This window comes from Mesocricetus auratus, unplaced genomic scaffold, assembly GCF_017639785.1.
Source record: "Mesocricetus auratus isolate SY011 unplaced genomic scaffold, BCM_Maur_2.0 Super-Scaffold_4256, whole genome shotgun sequence".
In the NCBI taxonomy this organism is placed as follows: domain Eukaryota; kingdom Metazoa; phylum Chordata; class Mammalia; order Rodentia; family Cricetidae; genus Mesocricetus; species Mesocricetus auratus.
This window is the reverse complement of record NW_024429182.1, coordinates 16,734,337-16,755,773: the sequence shown is the minus strand read 5'-3', so window position 1 is coordinate 16,755,773 and position 21,437 is coordinate 16,734,337. Positions and strand designations below refer to the sequence as shown.

The 21,437-nt window shown below is 52.4% G+C and overlaps 1 protein-coding gene across 9 annotated transcripts in view; it reads left to right on the top strand.

Annotated features, from left to right (window-relative positions):
* Positions 1–4,757: 4,757 nt before the first annotated feature.
* Positions 4,758–21,437, top strand: part of Pax2 (paired box 2) — a 79,770-nt gene continuing 63,090 nt past the window's right edge. For 2 of the 9 annotated variants that reach the window (XM_040743920.1, XM_040743936.1), the window contains exons 1-2: positions 6,522–8,533; positions 9,127–9,324. In XM_040743920.1, the coding sequence (XP_040599854.1) occupies positions 8,310–8,533; positions 9,127–9,324 (422 nt within the window). In that variant the 5' untranslated portion in view covers positions 6,522–8,309. Of the gene's footprint in view, positions 4,973–6,521; positions 8,534–9,126; positions 9,325–21,437 lie in introns of those variants that run through there. The other 7 variants (XM_040743937.1, XM_013125964.3, XM_021233936.2 and 4 more) reach the window with 7 other exon arrangements.

The window sequence follows — 21,437 nt, the reverse complement described above, 5'->3', positions numbered from 1 at the left end:
ACCCCCGGGATTCTTGTGGGGTGTCCAAATATTGGGAACAAAGGCGGGAAAAGAAGAGTGAGAGCAGGAGGGAGGGAGCAAGGGGGAGAGCGAGGAAGCAGAAATTAGGGGGTCTTAGATGAAAAAAAAAGTAGCTTTAGGGAGAATGTGCTGTGGAGTGTGAAATTGCAGCCCATGGTGCTCCATATTGTACCAGAAGCTCTTCCAAAAAAAAAAAAAATCCTCCAATGTGACCAGAAAGCCGGCTAGGCAGGGGGAGGGATACAGGGAGGAGGGCTGGCGGGAGCCGGTCAGGCGGGGCAGGAGAGGGGCCCCGGAGCGTTCACCCACTGCCAGGGATCTGGATACCTAGGGTACGCCCTCCAAGGGCGCACTCGGAGGGCAAATGGGCCGCGGGTGTGCGACCCATAGTTTGATTGTAAGAACTTTTTTTTCTTTCTTTTTTTTTTTTTTGTTAATGGAAGCGATGCGTTCCAAACGGAATAATCCAAAAGAGACGTAGTCAACCCTTGCTATCTCTCTTGATGCTGCTTTCCTTTCCTTCGGACTAGGTTTTTTTTTTTGGCCCTTAATTCTAAGCAGCACCCCCCCAACTTTAATGCTTTTAATTTGGTCTGCGCTGTGGGGAGCATTTCCTGGGGAGATGCTCTTAATTTCGGAATTTCTAATCCCCTCCGTCAGCGCTCAGGCCCTAGCTCCCCTCGCTACTCCCCAGGAGGTAGAAGGAGAAAGGCAAGCCCAGACCACGGGGGAGGGGCACAGCTGGGCTGCTCCACTGCTGCCGAGCCTCTCTCCAGGTCCCCAGTAGCACAGCCACCTCCCAGAACTACTTGAGACCCTGTGTCTAGACCCAGGATCAGCGCCCTGTGAGCAGAAGGGAGGCACCCACATCACTCTTTTCTATCCCAACAGAAAGTTCCTGGACAGCAAACAAACCAAAAACCTAGCAAAAGTCACAAAAAGGAGCCTGGGCAAGCAGGGATAGCAGATGGGGTGTCCACTCACATTTTACCTATGCTTAATCTGCCGAAAGAGACATTGAAACCTGAGGTACAGGTCGTACACGGCTTGGGACACCTTTGCATAAGTATGAACAAGAGGGTCTTCTTATGGCGACCACGGCGGCTCGCACACCTCACACTCGAGCGGAGCAGGCCCGCTCCGGCGGGGAACCAGCTCGACCCTAGCTGGTCGGAAAGGGAGGAGGTAGGAGGGGGCCGCCAGGCGCCAAGCGAGCACGGCAAAGATGGGAGCGGAGAAGGAGAAGGAGCTGCGATCCACAGGAAGATTTATTGGGCTGATCAGATGCACACAGGCGGCTAATGATGCAAATCCCGAGATGGGTATCAGAGCAACTCCCCAAAAGTTTATTTGCCTTTAAATTTCCGCAGGGAGGCGGGCGCCTTGTTTGAAGTGTAAATGCCCCTAGGTTGGGGTGGGGGTGGAAAGGCTGCTTTGAAAACACTCGGGAGAAAAGGTTCATTTAGAGGCAGACGAGGGAAAAGCAACCAACCCTGACAGGTCGGAACCCTGGTTGTGTTTGGGGTTGGATTGTTTTCTTTCTTTCTCTTTCCTCTCTTTCCTCTTCTTTCTTCTTTTCTTTCCCTACTCTTTCCCCTTCTGTCAGGGCCCATAGAAGAAGAAAAAGAACAGGAAAGGAGAGTCGGAGGGAGAGGCCAGTGGGGAGGGACGTCTGAGCAGCCCTTCAATGCCTGCCGAAGTCCAAAGAGAAGGCTGTGCAGGGGCTAACGGGGCTTCCGAAGCAGCAGGGTGGATTGCCTTTTGATTATCTAGACCCAAAGACCGGCTGGGAAGCTGAGCAGGAAGCCCTGGGAGAGTGAGTGTCCCAGGGCCAAGGGGAGGAAGGTCTGCCAGGGCTTTCTGAGGCTGCCTGGAAATTAGATAGATAATCGCTGGCTCTCATTCCTGAGAGGGTGTGTATGAAGGATACGAGTACGTGTGTGAGTGCAACTTCAAACACGCTTCACAAATTGCTAATTCTCTTTACAAAATGTAAAGATCAACACCCCCCTTGTAAAAATGTCCATTGTCCGTGTTCACACTTCATGGGATACGAAACAGAGGAACACAGTGAGTTCTAGAGAAGTGTGGATTCCACTAGTTTTTGTTCCTCCAACAGTTCAGACTTATCAAGACATAACTTTGTACACCCAACACATGGAGACCTGGGCAAGGGTCCCTTTAGGGGTTTCTCTCCATAGGAACCTTTTGAATGCTCCCCACCTTCAGTTCTGAGTTGATTACCTTTCCGAAGGAAGCGCAGGCTACTCCTGTGACTACCACTTGAAAGGTCCTGGCTTCCGCGGCCAGGGAGCTGACTAACTCTGTTTTCCCCTTTTCCCTTCCTGACAAGAAGTTAGTGAGGGTTCCTGGGGTTGTGAGGCCAAAGCAAACCCGCGAGCGCCATCTGCAGGCCTTTGGAAGAAGGCACTGTCTTTCCCGGCAGGACCCCTGAGCCAACAGTCTCCTACCCAAGGGAAGCGAGGGACAGGGCGGTGGGGGACAGATGGATAGGTGTTTTGCCTTGTTGTTTTTTTATTTTTTACTTTCTAACAGTTACTCTGCAATTGGATTAATCGGATCGGGATCAGGAATTTCCGAGAGACAGGGCAAAGGCTCAGATCCCAGCGGACCCATCTTCCCAAGCAATGGAAAGCTCAGAATCCTGTGCGGCTGAACCTGGCCTGAAACCCACTCAGAGTAAGGGCATCCAGGAAACCAGGGTCCTAGATGCCCAGTAGGAGTCAGTCTGAGTCGACTGAGTCTAGTGGGTGCCTCCCCCAATCCCAGCTACTGCTGAGGCTTTTTGGCTATAGGGATGGGCGCGAACCCACTCATTGACCTTCCTCTGAGCTTCGGTAGCTGCAGACAACGCCAAGAGTCTCGGGTCCGCAAGGCAAGAAAGCAGTGTTTGGCAGCTCCAGCTTCCCGGAGCCTCCCTTTCTCAGACCCAGGGAAACCTGGGAGGAGGGAGCGAAGGGGGGAGAGAGAGAGTTAAAACATCAGCTGAAGTGCCAAGATGATTTATGAGACGAGGGAAAATATTTCATAAAGATCTCCCGGATATTCTGTACTTAACCAGTTAGGAGACAAAGGGCTTCTCTTGCCTAGTGCGTGCGAGAGGACCCCAGCGAACAAGGGAGCGAGTGCGGGTCAGGCTGTGGAGACTGGGCCAGCGGCTCCCATAGAAGCCGGGCCAGGCCTGCGTGCTGCGCCGACTGCGCTCGCTCCGGATCCGCAGAGCTAGCGGCGGGCGGCGCTCAGCTACGTTCACAGCCTCCTCTTCTCTCCAGCCGGGGAGAGAGCGTCTTGGTCCCGCCTTGGGCTTCGGCATCCTCTGCCGCCGCTGCGGACAAGCCGCTGCGCACGGTCTCCCGGCCCAGTCCCTTCCCTAGCTACCCGAGGGTCCAGAAGCCAAGTTCCCCGACTCTCCTGCCGTCCGTTGGTCCCACCAAGGCAGGTGGGTCCTAGTCAGAGGCCTCTAGCTTGATTCTAAACCGAGCGTCCTGGACTGCCCAGACTCCGGGGAGGGGGGTGCGCGCCACCGCGTGTGGGACCGGAGGGGACAAACTGCTGGGCACTTTGCCCCGGAATGAGAATCAGGCGTGAGTGGATGGGAAGGTACCACGGGAGGGAAAGGCGAAAGGGAAGGACCAGAGGGAAAGGGATGGAGGAAGGAAGACACCGCGAGGAACGGAAGGGAGCTCGGCGTTAGGGATAGCCGAGTTAGGACTATGGATGCGGACCCCGGGCGGTGGGATCTGCGGGCACTGGCCGGTGGATGGCAGGGCCGGGCGAGTTAGGACGGAGAGCCTGGCTTCGGGTCGCGGCGCGCTCCAAGGCCCTCCGTGGATGCCTGAATATTCATTAGGCTGGCCGCTCTTTATCCTTATCTAACGTTTATCTTCTCGGCGAGTTTCGTTTCTCAGTGTAGTTTTAATCCCGGGCTCCTAGCCCTCCTCCCCCTGGCCCGCTCCTCACCCTCCCTCTTCCTTCGCCCGCTGCTCCCTCCCGTTTCCCCCTCCCCGGCCCTCCCCTCGCCGGCACCGGAGTGACAGGCGCGGGGCCCTCCTTGCCGAAGCTCGGGGCTCCGGCGCTGGCGAATCACAGAGTGGTGGAATCTATTGCCTTTGTCTGACAAGTCATCCATCTCCCGGCGCGGGGAGGAGGAGGGGGTCTGGAGGGGGGCTTTGCAGCTTTTAGAGAGACACACACCGGGAGCCCAGGCTCCAGTCTCCGGCCGAGTCTTCTTGCAGCCGCAACCCACCTGGGGCCAGCACAGCGCTGCTCGGCTCCTAGGCTGCCTCCCTCCCTCCCGGCTCTCCGGCCGCCGCGGCGTGCGCCTGCCTTTTCCGGGGGCGGGGGCCGGCTCGCGCGCTCCCCTCCTGCGGGCGCCCGCTTGGACATCCCGGGGATTGCTACTTCTCTGCCAACTTCGCCAACTCGCCGGCACTTGGAGCGGCCCGGGTCCCCTCCCGGCGCCCTCGGGCCGCCTCTGCCCTGAGCCCTCTCCGTTCAGAGCCTCTCAGACCACCGGGTTCCAGGGGAGCTGAGTGAGCCGTCTTCCCCACCCGGCCTCAGCTCTGGCCGCAGCTGGCGCGCGAGCCATGCGCCCCCTGTGCCCCTTGGCCCAGGCCGTCGCCCGGGGGCTGCTTTGCTGACTGCCCAGCCGCGTGCCCCGACGGTGGCAAGTTGCAGCCGCTGCGGTTGCAAACCCCGGCGGGCCCGGAGGAGTCCCGGCGGGGAGCACAGCGCGGCACCCCCCACCCTCGCGTACCCCGCAGGAGCCGGGCACCTGCTCACCCTCCTTCCCCCACCGTCCCTTCCTTTTCTCCTCAAGTCCTGAAGTTGAGTTTGAGAGGCGACACGGCGGCGGCGGCCGCGCTGCTCCCGCTCCTCTGCCTCCCCATGGATATGCACTGCAAAGCAGACCCCTTCTCCGCGATGCACCGTGAGTACCGGCGCCCGGCTCTTGTCTCGGTTCCAATCCCAGCTAGCCCCAGCGCGGCCCGGCCCCCTGCGCTCAGGTCTCATCCTAGAGGCCAGCCACACGGGCTTTCCCCCGGCCCCTCCTTTCGCGTCCTGCCTATTTCTCTTACCTAGTGTTTCTCAAGCCTTTCAGCCGCTCTCTTTCCTGCTTTCACCGCCCCATGCGTATCGTTCTGTCTGCCTTTCCACCTTCCCTAGTGCTGCGCCCGCCTTTGCTCCTTCCACCTGCTCCTCCTCACCTCGCGGGATTCATAGCCCTCGGCCCAGCTAGGATTCAGCCACCCACGACTCCCTAGCCTTTGCCCTGAACTACTGGAGGATTAATTGACAGTTTTCGGGGTCTCTCTCTCTCTCTCTCTCTCTCTCTCTCTCTCTCTCTCTCTCTCTCTCTCTCTCTCTCTCTCTCACCTTTCTCAAACTTAAGAGTTTGATGGTCAGGAGGAGACTCCTAGCTTGAACTCCTTGGAGTCAGGACAGCCATGCAGAAGCTCCTGGGGGTGTGACCCCCTCCTGAGCCTCAGCTCACAGCATCCCCGGTTCCTTCCAGCTTAGTCAAGGCTTCGTGGGGACGGGTTTGAAATATTTCCATCCTCTTTCTTTCATCTTCACCTGTCCACCTCCCCCCTTCCCTTCCAGCTGGGAGCATGAGATTGGCAGGAGAAAGTGGTCACTTTTCTTGGCTTTGCCCAGGGAGGTGGTCGTTCTAAAAACAATAAGGGGTTCTGAGAAGAAATCAAAGTCAGGGAGAAAGCAAGTAGTAGAGCCTCCCAAGCCCGCTCCCGGGTATTCTGGAGACTTCCTTGCCTGCCTCCCTCCACTCTCTGCTGAGGGCCATACAGCCAGCGCCCAGACCAGGGGACTCAGCAAGAATGGAAAAAAACGAGAGGGAAAGAACAAAAGAAAGGCAAATGCTAAAGCTAAGGAGAAGAGAAATCAAATCAAGAGAGGGAAATCAAGGAAAGAAAATTAAAAGGATCTTATGGGGGAATAAATAGAAAAATAGGAAATGGGAAAATATCTTAATGAATTTTGAATTTATCTAATTCATGCCAGGTCTTTAACTTGGAAAACTAGTTGTCAGATATTTTCCTTTGCTTAAAAAGATAAATAATATTCTAAGTTGAATAGTCCTTCCCATCTATAGATTAATAATTAAGGATAATTTGTAACTTTCCACAAGGTAACTTTTTAGACCTAGCCTTGATCTGGGCTGTAAAATATGATCCAATAAGAGAGAGCCGTGTTTAGTTTATTTTTTTCCCTAAGCACACCTTTAACTTTATGGGACGATTTTTAAAAAACTCCTGGAATAAAATACAGTTACCTAAATAATTTCTAGGTAAAGGAAACCCAAGCGAGAGACTTCGGGCCACTGTGTCTCAACCGGCCGGGAAGCCTAGCTCTTTTTCGGAGGGAATGAAACAGAGTCCACCCGCCGGCCGGTTCACCAAGGCCCTGCTGCCACCGCCTCTCTCAGTGGTGGTGGTTTTTTTTTTTTCTTTTGAGGATTGCTTCCGGGACGCGCCAGTCAGGGCCAGTTTCAGGGAACCACTTCGAAACCAAAAGGGGAGCAAACCCAGCAGAAAATGGTCGAAGGAAGGGAGAGGGGTACTATGCAGGCCGGCAAGGCAGCCGACTGGCGGGCGGGCGAGCAGCTGCAGTCCGGGTCGGCGCGCCTTCGGCAGTAGCATATTTCAGGCCTGATTCAGCGCGGATCCTCCTCGGACCGTGGGCTCAGAACCCCAGCCGTGCCGGGTTGCAATCCCCATCCCAGATATTGGGGCAGAGGGGCCGGGCCCGGAGCCCGGTGAGGCTGAATTATTCATCTTTAATCTGCCCGCAGCTGCCGCCTTTTCATACCGGTAACGCGAGTTCTCCCGGGGCCTAAATTATTGATGTCCGGGTTTATAGGGAGGGGAGGGGAGAAGAGCGGGACCAAGGATGGGGAGACTATGGGGATATGAGGTGTAAGATAAGAGGTGCTGGCCTCCGGGAGCCTCTCGACTAGAGGCCTCGGTCCAGGGGCTTCTCCCAAGCTTGTATTGGTCTCCCCAGAATAAGATGGGAGAGAGAGCCCGCTTTCTCCGAAACTCGTTTGAGGCCATGGGCTGCAGGTTGTCGACCTTGTCTGGCCTGACTCTGCGGCAAGAAGTCTCTGCGGTTAGATTGCTGAGGAACTGCAGCTGTAGGTTAATCAATCGCTCTAGGTGCAGGGTTTCTAGGCTGCTTTAGGCCGCGGAAAATGGGACAATCGGCAGCGGCCACGAGCCTGGCACCGGGTGCGCTTTTCGGCTTCCAGATTGGGAGCCCCCACTTAGTGGGACTGGAAATCAAGGGCTTTGCTCTGGCCGGTGGAACATCCGCCTTTACTGTTAGGTTTCCTGGACAGCTGCCGAGGAATGAGAGGTCAGAGGGTCCCGAACTGGCTTAGACTGCAACACCAAGTGTCTCTGAGTCCTAAGCCGGCAGGTGGGGTCCCTACCAAGCCATCTGGGGTTGGGGGAGACTGGGAGGGACAGCCGGGAGCAGTGAGCAGAGAACCCCAACAGCCAGCATTCTTCAGCGGCTGCCGGCTGCCAGGAAGAGAAGGAGTCTTAACCGCCTCTTGTCTCTGAGCGCAGCAGATTCCGAATCACTACCTCTGAGCCATTCCTTCTCCACCTGGATTTCAAAACCTTAGATATTAGGGATGCAGAGGAGAAATACGGCTCAAAATACCAGAAGACAGAAACCATAAAGGGAAGAAAGAACTCCCGTTGAAAACAAAATGGAAAAACAGGGAAAGAGGAAACCGTACAATTACAATTAAAAATAAATCCAAGGGGAGAGGTACGCAACGAAGCTAAAAAGGGGGTGCGTTTGACTTAGTCCCTCTCTATACGGAAGACTCCTCTGAGCTGAGTCAAGAGGACCCCCCACCCTCCAAAATCATCTGGCTCCGAGCCCTTGTGATACCCAAGCCGCGCCTAGCCTGCGGTGCAGGCGGGTTCCTAGTGGGCAGCAATGCTGACCCTGACCCTGTCCTTCCCCTCCCCGCCACCCTACTTCCATTCCTACTGACATTATTTCCCCTCTGTCGGTTATTTCCCTCTCCATTTCCCGCCTCTGCTCGCTCTCCTGGCTTCTCTACTCTTCCTGGGCTCTCTCCCTGGCAGCGCACTAGTCTGAGAGGCGGCTGTACAGCTAGCCGGGGTCTGGTATCTAGCCCTCCTCTGTCTTGCATGCCCACCTTTCTCCCGGGACATGCCCCTTAGCCCTGCCTGCTCCCTTCCCACGTGGCGGGCCTCGGACCCTGACTAATGGCCGGTCCCTGCTGTGTGTGGGGTGTTGTGTTTTTTTCTTGTCTCTCCCCAGCAGGGCACGGGGGTGTGAACCAGCTTGGGGGGGTGTTTGTGAACGGCCGACCCCTACCCGACGTGGTGAGGCAGCGCATCGTGGAGCTGGCCCACCAGGGTGTGCGGCCCTGTGACATCTCCCGGCAGCTGCGGGTCAGCCATGGCTGTGTCAGCAAAATCCTGGGCAGGTGAGGGCCCGCTGCTGCCGTCCCTTCCCGGCTTTAGTTAAAAGTTGAGATGCTAGGCAGGAATGAAGGTCCGCACTTGAAGGGACCTAAAGGACTGGCTGCCCCTTTTGAGATGGGCATTCGAGTGATGACTGGGCCTTGGAGTGAGGGTGGAGTATAGTCTACCCAGTGACTCTCCGAGGAAGCCGGCTACACTCAGAAAAGGAGGGAGTTTTTCCAGCTAATCAACGCGAATGGGGTTGGAAGAAGGGGGTCCCAAGATGGGACAACGCAGCATTGGAAGGCTAAAGGAGGGTCTGGGTTCCACAGGGACTGTGTTTCAGGTGGGATTAGCTCTCCCAGCATGGGCCCTTCTTTGCTTCCCCAGTCAGTCTTCCACTCCGGGTGGCTCTAGCCACTGTCAGAGTCCGGCTACTATGCCCATTTCCGGCCCTAGTCAAGTACCTTCTGGAGTCTGCTCAGCTACACAGGGCCTTTTCCCCTTCACGCTGATGCCTAGGGAGGGAGAGCGGCTTAGCAGCCCTGAAGCTTGCAGCCCCCCTGCCCTTGCCACCACCGGCTTCTTGCTGACCCTGCCGGCCTTCCTGGCCCAGGTACTACGAGACTGGCAGCATCAAGCCCGGAGTGATTGGTGGCTCCAAGCCCAAGGTGGCAACGCCCAAAGTGGTGGACAAGATTGCTGAATACAAACGACAGAACCCGACCATGTTCGCCTGGGAGATCCGGGACCGGCTGCTAGCTGAGGGCATCTGCGACAATGACACAGTTCCCAGCGTCTCATCCATCAACAGGTGAGCAAAGCCCCCCCTGGGTCTGGAGGGCAGAGCTCCAGCTCCCTACTCCCGCCTGCTGGGCCGTCTCCCAGGGCCATCTTTGCCCTGTCCAGCCTCTACCCTTCCTTCTAGCTCCCAGCCTGAAGTCTTTGGGCAGGGAAAGTGGACCTGAGAGGCAGAAATGACAGACAGACAGACAGACAGGGCTCTCTCCAGTTCAGGGCTGGGTTTTCTCTGCCAGGCTTCTCCCGCCGGTGTCCTGGAAATGAATCCAAGTGTTTGTGGTAATTAAGACTCCAAGATTACCCGCCTCGGGATCTAGAAACAATCACAGCCCATAGCAAAGCTTTTAAAATGACCACTGTCTATTGACCGCTACCAAGCAGAGTTTTCTTTCTAAAGTCATGTACCCTTCCCCAGGGGCAGCCAGATTCCCGACTCCCTTACCCTTTCAGCCAACTCCCACAGAGCTTGCCTCCCAGGAGCCCAGGTCCTGCTAGCCAGCTCCACACAAATTTCCGGTCGAGAAGTACTGGCATCCAGGCCTACAGAGCAGATGCCAGCCACCAGCCAGGACTTGGCAGGGAGTAGAGGAGCTGGACAAGGATGCGGGATTCGAGGCAGGGAGTGAGAGCTGGGTGCCTGTGGCCGACTCTTGGGAGATGCCCCCACCAGCAAGCATGCCTATCTTGATCTTTTCCACACTGATGGGTTCAGACACTGGGGCCACGCAGGTTCTAGTCAACTTGCAGGATACTTGGGTCTCTTAAGCCCCAGATCACACAGTCATGCTTTATGCAGATGTGCCCCACCCAGCCAGTGCGTGCCAGGTATCAACCTGGGGTGTACAGAACACTCAGGCAGCACTAAATCCCAGAATCCCAAACTGGCTCCATAGTTGCAGAATTGTTACAGCCTGACCACTGTTTGCAGAGAGTCAGGGCGGCAAAAGTCACACCGCAGTCCGAAGCAGGTCCCTCCATTCTCAGGCACCCCCAAATGAGAAGACAGTTAAGAGTTTCATACTCTGTTATTCTTTGTACTCTTCATAGGCCCATTATCAGGACAACTAATAATTCAGATGGTGTTTCTTTCGGCAACTAGCATCACCTATCTTTTTTTAATATTTTGCAAATGATATGGAATTATCCCAAATCATCCTGAAAACAGCAGGTAGAATTAGCTGGTAGAATGTACCTTGGCTAAAGAAGATTCCCTCTGCCACACTCCTGCTGTAACGTACTGCAAGGCGACCCCAGAAATTATCCCAGTGTGTGCCATCTGTATTAAAATGGTTATTCAGTTATGAACAGGGCAACATAATACTGATCGGCTAATTATACACCCTCCGAAACTCTCCAGTTCCCTGGGCCTGGCTCAGCTAGGCACTGGAAATGTGCGGCTGTTTGACATTTAGATACTTTCCAAAAGAGCTGGAGAAAAACACTGGGTGGTTTGAGAAAACAGTAAATGCTTTGCATGTAAAAGTCAGGAGGCTGGGGGAGCTTGGGTACTGGGGCAGGTGTGACAGTGAGGGAGGGGAAGGGGACAATACTTTTTTTTCTGAGTCACCCAGAGACTTTGCCTCTAGAGCAGCTGGTGGTCCTCACGGTGAGATAGACTGAGGTCTTGGAAGGACAGTATCTGAGCCAAGAGTTGCTGAGATGAGGAGTAATGGCACCGTGCCCTGGGGATTGTTTTGGAGATACTTATTGTCTGTGATAGGAATTGCAAGCTTTGGGAGAGTCTAAGACACACAGAGTTACCGTGATTTGCTTTATTTGGGTGGGGTGTGGTGGCAGCCTTGACTAGCACCCCCTCCCTGTCTGCTCCCCCTCCAACACACATCCATGGATGGCCGGGCTATTTTTAGAGCTGGTTTAGACACAAGTTTGAGGATGTTTCATCCTAAAAAAGTCCTAGAGTACAGAGGACAAGTGACCTTAACATCAAACTCCAGAGTCTGAATGTGCACCTACCAAACTGGAAGAAAGTGGACTAGCTGGCTATCCATGAAACGAGCTTTGGGGAAAGAATGACCTGAGCCCAACCACTCTGACAGCCACAGAGGCTGCCGGTCACAGGGACCTGTTACCTGAGGTACACACAGGCTTCCTTTGGGTGTGAAAAACGAGGCATTGCTGAGTAGGCGTTGCTGAAGGTGGATGGAGCATGAACCAGGAGCAGGGACGCCACCAACCAGCAACATGGGCAGCCGTGACTCTGCAGTTGGGCTTCAAGGCTTAATCTGTCAACAGGATCTATCAGGCTGTTTTTAATTTTGCTTTGGGAGGAATCTTCCCATGGTTGATACTTTGGAAAAATTGGTTGGGGCTTTCTAGAGTCTCACTGGGACACATTTGGGCACCCCAATCATCAATATCATTCCTGTGGGTACCCTGCCTTGAAGGGGAAGGTTCTTCTGGAGCTGTGTTTCTTGCAAATGCCTGATAAAGGTGTGGCGTTCCTGCAGGTTGTATCAGGAACTTGGGCCTTTCTGTTCAGAGAATTTTCACTCACTGTAGGAAGGAGCTGGAGATTTTCCTGTATATAGAGAGTGGTGTGCATTGGGAAGCAGGGAGTTCCTGAGTCCAGAGCCTGGGGGATGGTAGGGTGTCCACGTGTATTGTTGTTATTGTTGACACACACACACACACACACACACACACACACACACACACACACGTACATGCATACATGTCTTAAGTAAGGGTGCTAAGGAGCCAGGGCTGGCAAGAAAGGAAGTCTACACCTGCTCACCCACCTGAGCCAAAGGTTTTCGTCTTCTCCCCCAAACAGATGCTGTCGCCACACTGGAAATATGCTGTTATGGCTATAAACTAAATTGCTTTCCATGCTTTAAAAATGGCTTTGGCATTCTCTGGCCCTGCCACAATAAAACCCTGGCTGTCCAACCTGAGTCCTCCCCCTGGAAAATCCTCATAGAAATGCCTCTCTGGGCCAAAGGAGTGATAGAGAACCATCCGCACCCAGAGACCATTGGCTAAAATCTCAGTTCTGACCAGGTAGTGGAATTTACTGAATCATTGTAAATATTGGGCTACTTACAGCTGAAAGTGGAGTTGCCAGCTCTTCAGCTTTGAGGCACCACTGCTGGGTACAGTGTTTGTAAACAGGTAATTTTAGATTGAAACCTGGCATGGGAAATGTCCTATGGGTAGAGTAGAGATGGAAGACCCGCATACCAAAGGAGGAGGCAAGTTGCCTCATCCAGTAGAGTATTGATGAAGCAGGAAGGCTTTTCCTGATACACACTTGAGTCTTCAGGTTGGACTGTTGCCCTGGGTAGAGACCACTTCTTTGAGAGAACAGCAGGAACTCCAGGTGGAGTCTAGGGCTGCTGAAGACTCTCTGGGCGTGGTCTCTGAACTAGCTGATGAACCTCTTGAGATTAGCCAGCACTTTTGGGGGCCAAGGACTCTGTACCCTTTGCAGTGGACTCTCGGAGCTCACCAATCACCCACCACCCCTGTATTCTTCCTTAGCCTGTTTGACTTGAAGTGAGCACATTCCTCCTTGCAGTGGCAGCACTGGCTTCAAGACGGCTGCAGACTCATGGCTGGGTTAGGTAACGCCAGTTTGTGTCACTCTGGCGTCCCTACTGTGTAATTCTCGGGAGTTTATCATTGGTCTGGCGGTGGGCAGTGGTTTGTCACCTGTTTTTGCAAGTAAGCTGATGGTCACTAACCACAGCCGTGGGAATTCTGGAGACACACCCTAGACCAACACATCTGTTTCTGCCTCTGAAACTCAGATCTAGATCACTTAGATTTGCCTCTTGGACCAGGCTTGGCATGGAAGCTAGGGCATTGCTTGCCACATCTCTAGATCTTTGTAGCTGTTTGTTAGGCACCACTGTTGGTGACAGGCAAAAAGTCAGGGTGAGTCAGTGAGTTAAGAAAAGGGCTTCAACCTAAAGAGGAATGAGAAAAATAAGGACGGAAAATTGTCCTGCGGCTCTGGGCCTCTCAGACAGGGGCTGCAAGTAGTGTCTTCTCTGTGGTTTCTGCCTCAAAGACATGCTCGCCCATTTTCCTAGAGGGAGTCTCTGCTGTTCTGGTCACCCATATTCAGAGAGGCATGTGACACAGGCATGGTTGCTGATTTGTTTCTTGTGTTTTTAATGTTTCAAATTTTTATTTATTATTGATTGATTGTGTGTGTGTGTGTGTGTGTGTGTGTGTTTGGGACACACCTAGCACAATACTCAGATGCTGGTTAGAGGAAAACATGTGGGAGCTGGTTCTCTTCCTCTACCATGTGGGTTCCGGGATCGAACTTGGAAGGTTGTGATGGGCTCCTGGGTCTGACTATTCCCTGCTGGTTGGTTGTGGGTTTTCAGTGGTTGGTTGCCTTGAGTTCCTACCTCAGTTGGCAACTTTTGAGAAGTAAAGATGAGGGGTTATATTAAGAAAAACTCCAGGTTGGGTTTAGAAGGTGATGTAAAGAGGAAATGAGAGGGGGGACCCCCAAATAGGCAAATAAAGTCCCAACTGTTCTGAGAACTCAATAAAACAATCACATCAAATATGAAGAGGCATAAATCTTGTGTCTGCACAGGTAACCCTACTGGATTGCTTTCATTATTGCTCAGGCTGACTCCATTTATTACCATCCACAGCCCGGGCAAAGGAGACTGCGTGGAGGGTGGTCTCTGGTGCAATCCTATACCCTGAGAGGCAACAATCAGCCCATACAGCCAGGGATTTCGATGGGAGCCAGGAAGGGCCCATCTGTCTGCATGAAACCAATCAATAACTCTGTAACCAGAGCCCTTGTCACAGGGAAATGGACAACACAACAGTTCAATAGAGGGGCCACAAGGGGAATTAGCCAAGGGGAGATGGTGCTGGGCAGGAGCAGCTCCTTGAGAAGAGAAGCAGGGGTTCCTGGAGAAGGAGAGTCTGGGAAGGCAGGGTTGTGTGTGCTTCCTGGCACAGACAAGGCATTGCTGTGCAGTCAACCTCAGCAAGGAGAGACAACATTCGATGCTGGGGTGGTAGGAATATGTGTTCTAGAGGGTGACCGGGGAGTGGGCTTGTGGTCCTCAGAGGGTGCTTGGGTTGCCAACATGATGGGATAGACTTGAGGACTAGAATGTCACAGCTTTAGACAGAAAAGTAGTAGTGGTAACTAGCACAGATGACTCTTTCGCCCCAAAGCCTGCACCCTGGAGAGGGGGTTCCCCTGAGCCCGTAGGGAATGGAGGCCCAGCTTCTCAGCCTTCTAGGAAGGACTGAGGAAAGAAAACTAATCCAGGGACCTATTATCCACCCCCAGCTTCCTACAGCTGCAGACCTGGCTATTTTGCAGGGCCTTGGTACTCAGGGAAGTACTTTGATGCTATCTGGAGTTGCACTGCAGTTCTCCCATTAAGAGGAGAACATACCCACTGAGAAGAAGCCAATTCTCGTGTCCTTAAAGAATCGAGTAGACAGTGCCCATCTGACAGGCTAATTTTCTAGATTACTGTTGTCTTTCCATACCTCCTTCCCCATCAGACCAGGTGTCCAGGGTTCAGGTTCACAAGGTGGAGGCATCTATGGCAAGCGAAGCATCCAAAGAATGGTTCCTGAAACCCGAAGACTGGTGGTCTCAACCAGTACCCAAGCAAGAGAAACACTAGTTGAAGAGTTGTCTCCAGGAATTATCTGCTGCCGCTGGGCACAGACGGTTTTCTCTGGTGCATCACATTTTTGGGTTTGATGCTATGAAGGTGCAGTTAGAGTGTATGCACAATGTGTGCACAGTGGTACATGGGAGCAAAGGTTATCTTCTGTGTGGGAGATTGTGTGTGCTTGTGTGTCTGCCTGAATCTGCTCTTAGGTACAGGGTTCCGAGGTCAAGAGAACAAAGAAAACAGTCCCTGGTATGTGACCTGTCATTACAGTACAAGGCGGGGCACCTTGTCCTTGGCTCAGGTGGTTAATCGAAAGTCAGTTGTGATGTTTTGTTTATTACCCAACAAATAAAACAGAAAAGCAAAGCAGCCAACCACTAGAGAGTTCTTACCTCTACCAGATTGGGGCGGTCCTGGCCTCAGTGTGACTGCAGACTGGATACACTGCACTCCTGTCTCCTTAATACACTGCACTCCTGTCTCCACCGCCTTATCCTCCTCTCCAGTGCTGGGATTAAAGGCGTGCACCACCACTGCCCAGCTTCTGTGGCTAACTAGGGTGGATGCTGGAATTAAAGGTGTTCCACCACTGCCTGGCCTCTAAGGCTGAGTAGTGTGGCTAGCTCTGCACTCTGATCATCAGGCAAGCTTTATTTGTTAGTTCATAAACAAATTATCACCACAGTCATTTGAGTTGTTGCCTGAAGTAGTTAACAGTCATAGAGTTGGACGAAAGGTGGTTCCATTTCACAATTTAGACAACCTTGGGCCAAGTTTCCATCAATTTTTATTTGTATTACAATATTCCTTAAGTCCCATTAATCCCAATACGAGAACCTTTGCTGCTGGGGCACCACCTTTGTGATGGGGATTTCTGTGATCATGTGTTCATACTTACTTTGACATGAGGACAGCCCTGTTGGCAGAACTAGTCACATCAGTTGCCAAGATGATGTTCTTCCACGTACACACTTTTCTTCAGAACTATGATCCACACCAGGCATGGAGGTACATGCCTTTGATCACAGCAGAGGCAGTCAGATCTCCATAAGTTCAAGGCTAGCTTGGTCTATAGAATGAGACCGTCTCAACAAGCGCACTCGCGCTCACACACACACACACACACACACACACACACACACACACACACACACACACACACACACACGGAACCTCAGGCCAGGGCACCCAGCATGAAGCATGGCAATGGCAGTCGTCCACAATTATGAACACAGCTTTATCTGTGTAGGGCCCAGGCCCAAGCCCCAGGTCCTTCCTAGGTACTAAGGAGCAAGGAAGATTCTAGATGAAAAATTAAGTACATGGTAGAACTGGAGAAAGTTTTGAAGCCAGACAGGGCCTAATATCAAAGGCAGTGATGGGAACTCCTTAGAGGACTAGGCAAGGGAGCTGCTGGCACATGAAAAGAGAGAAAAATGGACTGACCTGAGAAAGAGTAGGATTCCTCTGTCCCCAGGTAGGAAAGGAAGGCATGTGGAAAGGGGGGGGTCATTTAGCCAAGTTCCACTCACAACTTATTTTTAAGCCATGGAAATCTCAGGAACTTTTCTTGTGTTTCTTGAGTGACAATGTGGTGAGAAGATAGTTTGTGTTGAGAGAGAGACAGAGAGAAAAGGATGAAGAGTGCCATGGTCATCTACTCCAGAGAGCTTGGCCTTGGAAGCAAGGGTAAGATGAGTAGAGCCCCGAAGCTCAAGCTGGTGTGTGCCAAGAGCATTAGTGGAAATGCATGCAGCCACAGGCGTCACACACCAGTGTTTTCGGGACAGAAAGGATGCGTGGATAGCAGGCTACAGAAGTCGGAGGACATGGGCCCAACCTCCAGGCATTGATACAGAGAAAGTTTTTACAACTGTTATTGTTTGTATGAGGACGTGTGTGCGTGATGAGGTCTGAAGACAACTTTGGGAGTTGACTCTATCCTTTTTTATTCTACCCTGCATTTTTGTGCATGGTGTGTGTGTGTGTGTGTGTGTGTGTGTGTGTGTGTGTGTGTGTGTGTGTGTGTGTGTGTGACCAAAGGTTAATGTCAGGAAACATCCTCCATAGCTTTCCATCTTATTCATTGAGGAAAGGTCTCTCAGTCAAACCCAGAGCTTGCCGATATGACTGGTCTTGCTAGTCAGCTTGCTGTAGGGATCCTATCTCTGCTTTCTAAGGCTGAAATTGCAGGTAGGCCACTGCTGCTACTCAGCATTTATGTGGGTTCTGGCAAACTTTTTAACGACTGAGGCATCTCTCCAGCCCCTCCTCCCAACTTGAGGGTTCTAGCAATTTAAGTCGGGTTTTCAGGCTTGCATGGCAAGTGCCTTTACCTAGTGGGCCATCTTGCAGGACCCCAAAAGACAAATTTTAACATTTCTGTGCTAGCCAAATAAAGCACAATTTGGATTCAATTCTATCTTGGCCAGCAGTGGGCAGCCTCAGGTCTGTGCAACTCCATATACTAACTCTGCTTTAGGAAAGAGCAAGTGTGAGGGGACCTTGGTGCAGAAGTTTCTGGGGTGTCATGGGAGATGGTAGAACTCCTAGCTGGAGGAGGAGCAGGGCAGTCATGGGCAATGAAGGGTACAGCAGATGTGATGCAGACCTCAGGAGTGATGGAGGAGGTGAGAAGCTGAGGGGCGAAAGAGGTCTGGTAGCTTCCTTGGTCTGGATGGCATTTGGGACTGGAGCATAGAGAATGAAACTAGAGTTGAGAAAGGGGGTAGGGTGCCGTCATCTAAATAAGGGACATTTGGTCCCCTGAAGCATCTTAGATGTGGTTAGAGGCAACCAGCGCCCAGAGTAGCTGGCAGGTCAGGCTGGTGGCATCCTGAGAAGCCCAGAGTTGACAAAGGAGACGTCAGCTGGGGAGAAGTTTCCGACTTGATGGTGGGGCAAAGCAAATGACATGGCAGGCAAATCTCAAGGTCACAGTTTCATTGTCCTTTCTAAGAGCTGTGGGAATGTAAACATGGCTGTGACCACCTGCCCCTCAGCACATTGCATATCCCTGGCAGTGATTGTGGCTGTCATTGGCAGGCCCAAGAAAAGTATGAGAGAGGTCAAGAAGAAGGCAGGGTGGTCCCTGATCTCTGGGGCTTCACAATGGAGTCCCCTGTACCTTCTGCCTGGCGCTTAAGGCCACATTGCTCTAGACTTCGCGCCATGCTTGTCTTCAGTCCTGTCTGCCCATGGTGAGCTCCCTCTGCAGTGGCCTGAGAGCAGAGAAAGCTGAGGGAACATGCCAGGCTGTTCCTGGCAGGGTATACAGCAGGGCAGCTGGCTGGAAAGGGAGCAGTATTCACCTTGCAGGCACAGCGGAGAAATACGAGGAAGGAGGGAGAGCAGAGAGAGCATAAAGGGACAACAAGGGGGCCCTAGAGCTCAAGCAAATGACAACTAGGTAGTACTGGGGTACCTTTCCTGATTCTGGTGCTCTCTCTTAGCCCTGGAATCTTTGGGGGGGATCCAGATGCCCAGCCCATATCTGTCAGGCAGCGGAAGGAACTCAGGAGTCTTGCAGACACCGTTGGGTCTGACGAGTCACTGAGATAGTCAGGCTCAAGTACCCCATTCTGTCCCTTATGCTGCCAGCCTTTGTCTTACTTCCAAGGCTCATCATGTTCTGATAGAGGCTGATAGAGCTGGCCTGGGGGCCATGTGTGGCTCCTTTAGAGCTCATGTAGGCTGGTGGTTTGAAGCTAAGCCCGGCTTTCACAGCCTGGGGGTCTGACCTAGCATCTCTACGATCTCTCGGAAGTCAGGCTTGTCAAACCAGGAGCTGGTGGTTTCTTTCTTCAGAAAAGCCTCTGGCTGGTTGGACTGTTTGGTCCCAAAGCAAGGATCCCTGCCATGGCTTGGGTAGTCTGCACCTTCGGGATGTTGCTGAATGCTATCCAGAGATCAAGGGTTCAAAGGGACAATAGGTATCCTAATGAATCAATAGGTAAGGATCAGGTCAGGTCTACAAAGGGTTCTGACACCCATCTGTGAGCACGCCTGCATCTGGAGTGCGGGTCTATGTGCCATCAGTGCACATTTGCTCTGTTGGAAGTGTCTCACCTGTGTATGGCCACAGCACTGGCTGTCTTTACCTGTGGCCTCAGAGGCAGCCTGTGTAGGGATGAGGCCAAAGGTCAGGATGGTTATCTGCAATCATAGGCAGGGTGTACCCCCACAGTCCTTCCCCTTCTCCTCACCCCGCCCCCCTCCCCTGGGTGAGATGATGGGGAGGAGAGAGACCAATCTCAGCCAATTCTAACTGAAGAGTGAAGAGATGTTGATAAGATAAGGGAGGCCACCTTTCCTCTAGGGATCAGTGGAGGTGTCGTGTTCCCCACTCGCCTCTGCTGTTCTAAGAAGGGCAGGCCAGCTTCCACTTACTGTGACTGTCTGGCCTCTGGGAAAGGCAGAGGTTCCTTACACCATGGTCCTTGGAGGGAAAGCCTGGCTAACTCCCAGGTGAGAGGGAAGAGGTAGCAGGAGAGAGAGGTGAGCACCGGATGCCTTGACACTGATTGGCCCTGCCTCAGGCCTGATGGGGGCCACGAAAGGGCTGAAGTAGGCCGCTCTGAGGCCTCTGGGCTGATGTTTGGCCTCCTGCAGAGGACACAGCTCTGGCTCTAGTCCACTTCCTTCTAGAAACGGGGGTCACACTCACTCTCCACTCCTTACCCTCCTACCTACCACGTAATATCTGCCTCTTCCTCCACTCCCGTTTCTTCCTTTCCTGACCCTAGGGAGACACTCTGGAAGGTCATGCAGAGTCCTTAAGGTCTCTCAGGGTAGGTACAAAAAAGTTGAGAGAAATTCATTTCATGGCTAGTGGCTGCTCAGAAAAGGAGATTCCAGCATACGGATGAGATAAATGTTAACTGAGCATTAATCGCATTAAAGAGGGCCCTATAAACTTTTCATTTCTAATTAAATTCGTCCAGTGATGCTGCCCAAGCGAGTACTCTGAGCCTTTGTTTATGTGGAAAATTAAAATGCAAATACAATGGGATTTATTTCCAGGAGTGGAGTGATGGTCTGGCCCCTCTGACTACTGGTCTCTAGGCCTATCAGGTTAGGTACCTACTCTGCAGGTGCTGTCCACTGTGCAACAAATTTTGGCTGTGAAGGAAAAGGGCAGAGTTCAAGGTCAAATACAATTGGTCATGAGAAGAAGAAATATAGAATGAATTAAAGAGGAGAAAAGGCAATAGACAGCCCAGTAATGTAGGAAAGCATTTTCTTGTTTTTTAACCTTCTATAAGAATAGGAGCTCCCTTCCCCCATCCCTCCAAAAATCCAAACAAATAGACTTGCTTGTGAATAATGTCGTCATAAGCCTTCCTTGTAACTGAGGCAAAAAGAGGTGTGGGAGGGAGGATTTGGAGGAAATAACCCCACCAGGCATATATAAGACGGTTCCTAGAAGAACTCAATGATGTCAACAGGGAAGGCCTACAGTCTGGCTTTATCTCCAGCACTTGGAGGGTCAGCTGCTGCCCGCATCATGCTTTTTCTGGGCCCTTCCTGCCAACACCAAGTGGCATTGACACAGGGTAGTGGAGCATGGAGGCACACATCGCAAAGGACATTGTGTGTGCACGTCTGCACGCACACAGCCTCTTACACACAGGGAGAGCCGGCTGCTCCTAAGAGCAAACAATGGGCTCCCGAGATGAGTCTTTTAGTGCTATGATCCCTTTGCTAGAAGCAGTAACCCTTAATGCTACTGAATGGAGTGATATGAAGTTCCTGCTTACTAAAACATAAATTAAGCTGAGAGGCGAGAAAAACCTAGGTAAGAAAAATCATTTGGGTATATCAGTTAGAGACCCTGAAAAATAGCTATGGTGCTCCGTGAGTAAGAAGTTGTAAATAGCATTAAAACGCGAGCGGGAAAGGAAATGGAGGTAGGAGAGATGAGAAAAGGCATAGTGCTAAATCACAAACAGGGACTCATGCACAAAGTCACAAGCCAGATTTATACCAAGCTTTACAGAATCTACAGCCTGGACCCACGGTAGGTGGGGGTCCCGTGGGCCTGAGTGCACAGGCCCAAGGCATCCTGACAGTGCAGAGAAGGTAGGCTGGCTTGGCCGTGGGTGCTGGACTCTGTGCAGGGATCTGATTGGTACGGCTCCGCAGACATGAAGGACTCAGCTGCAGAGGGTCTTCAAAGGTCTTTAAGCACACGAGTCTCTCGTGAGCCGGATTCATGTTCTAATGGCTCTCTGAGGTAGCGGCCCATTCCTGGAACACCACCTGGCTGACTGATTTCGCAAACAACTGCTACCCCTGTCCTCTTTACTCTGTTTTATTCTGGGTTATTCTTTTCCTCTGTAGTGTTCACTTGTGTCTTGGGAATGCATGAGCACTTGCTGACAAGCAGGTTAATGACCATGGCAACGCCCAAACATCTGGATGAGAATCAAAAACTTTAGTCAATCATCTATGTTAGTTGTCCATAAGATGCCAAAGATGTAGTGATTTA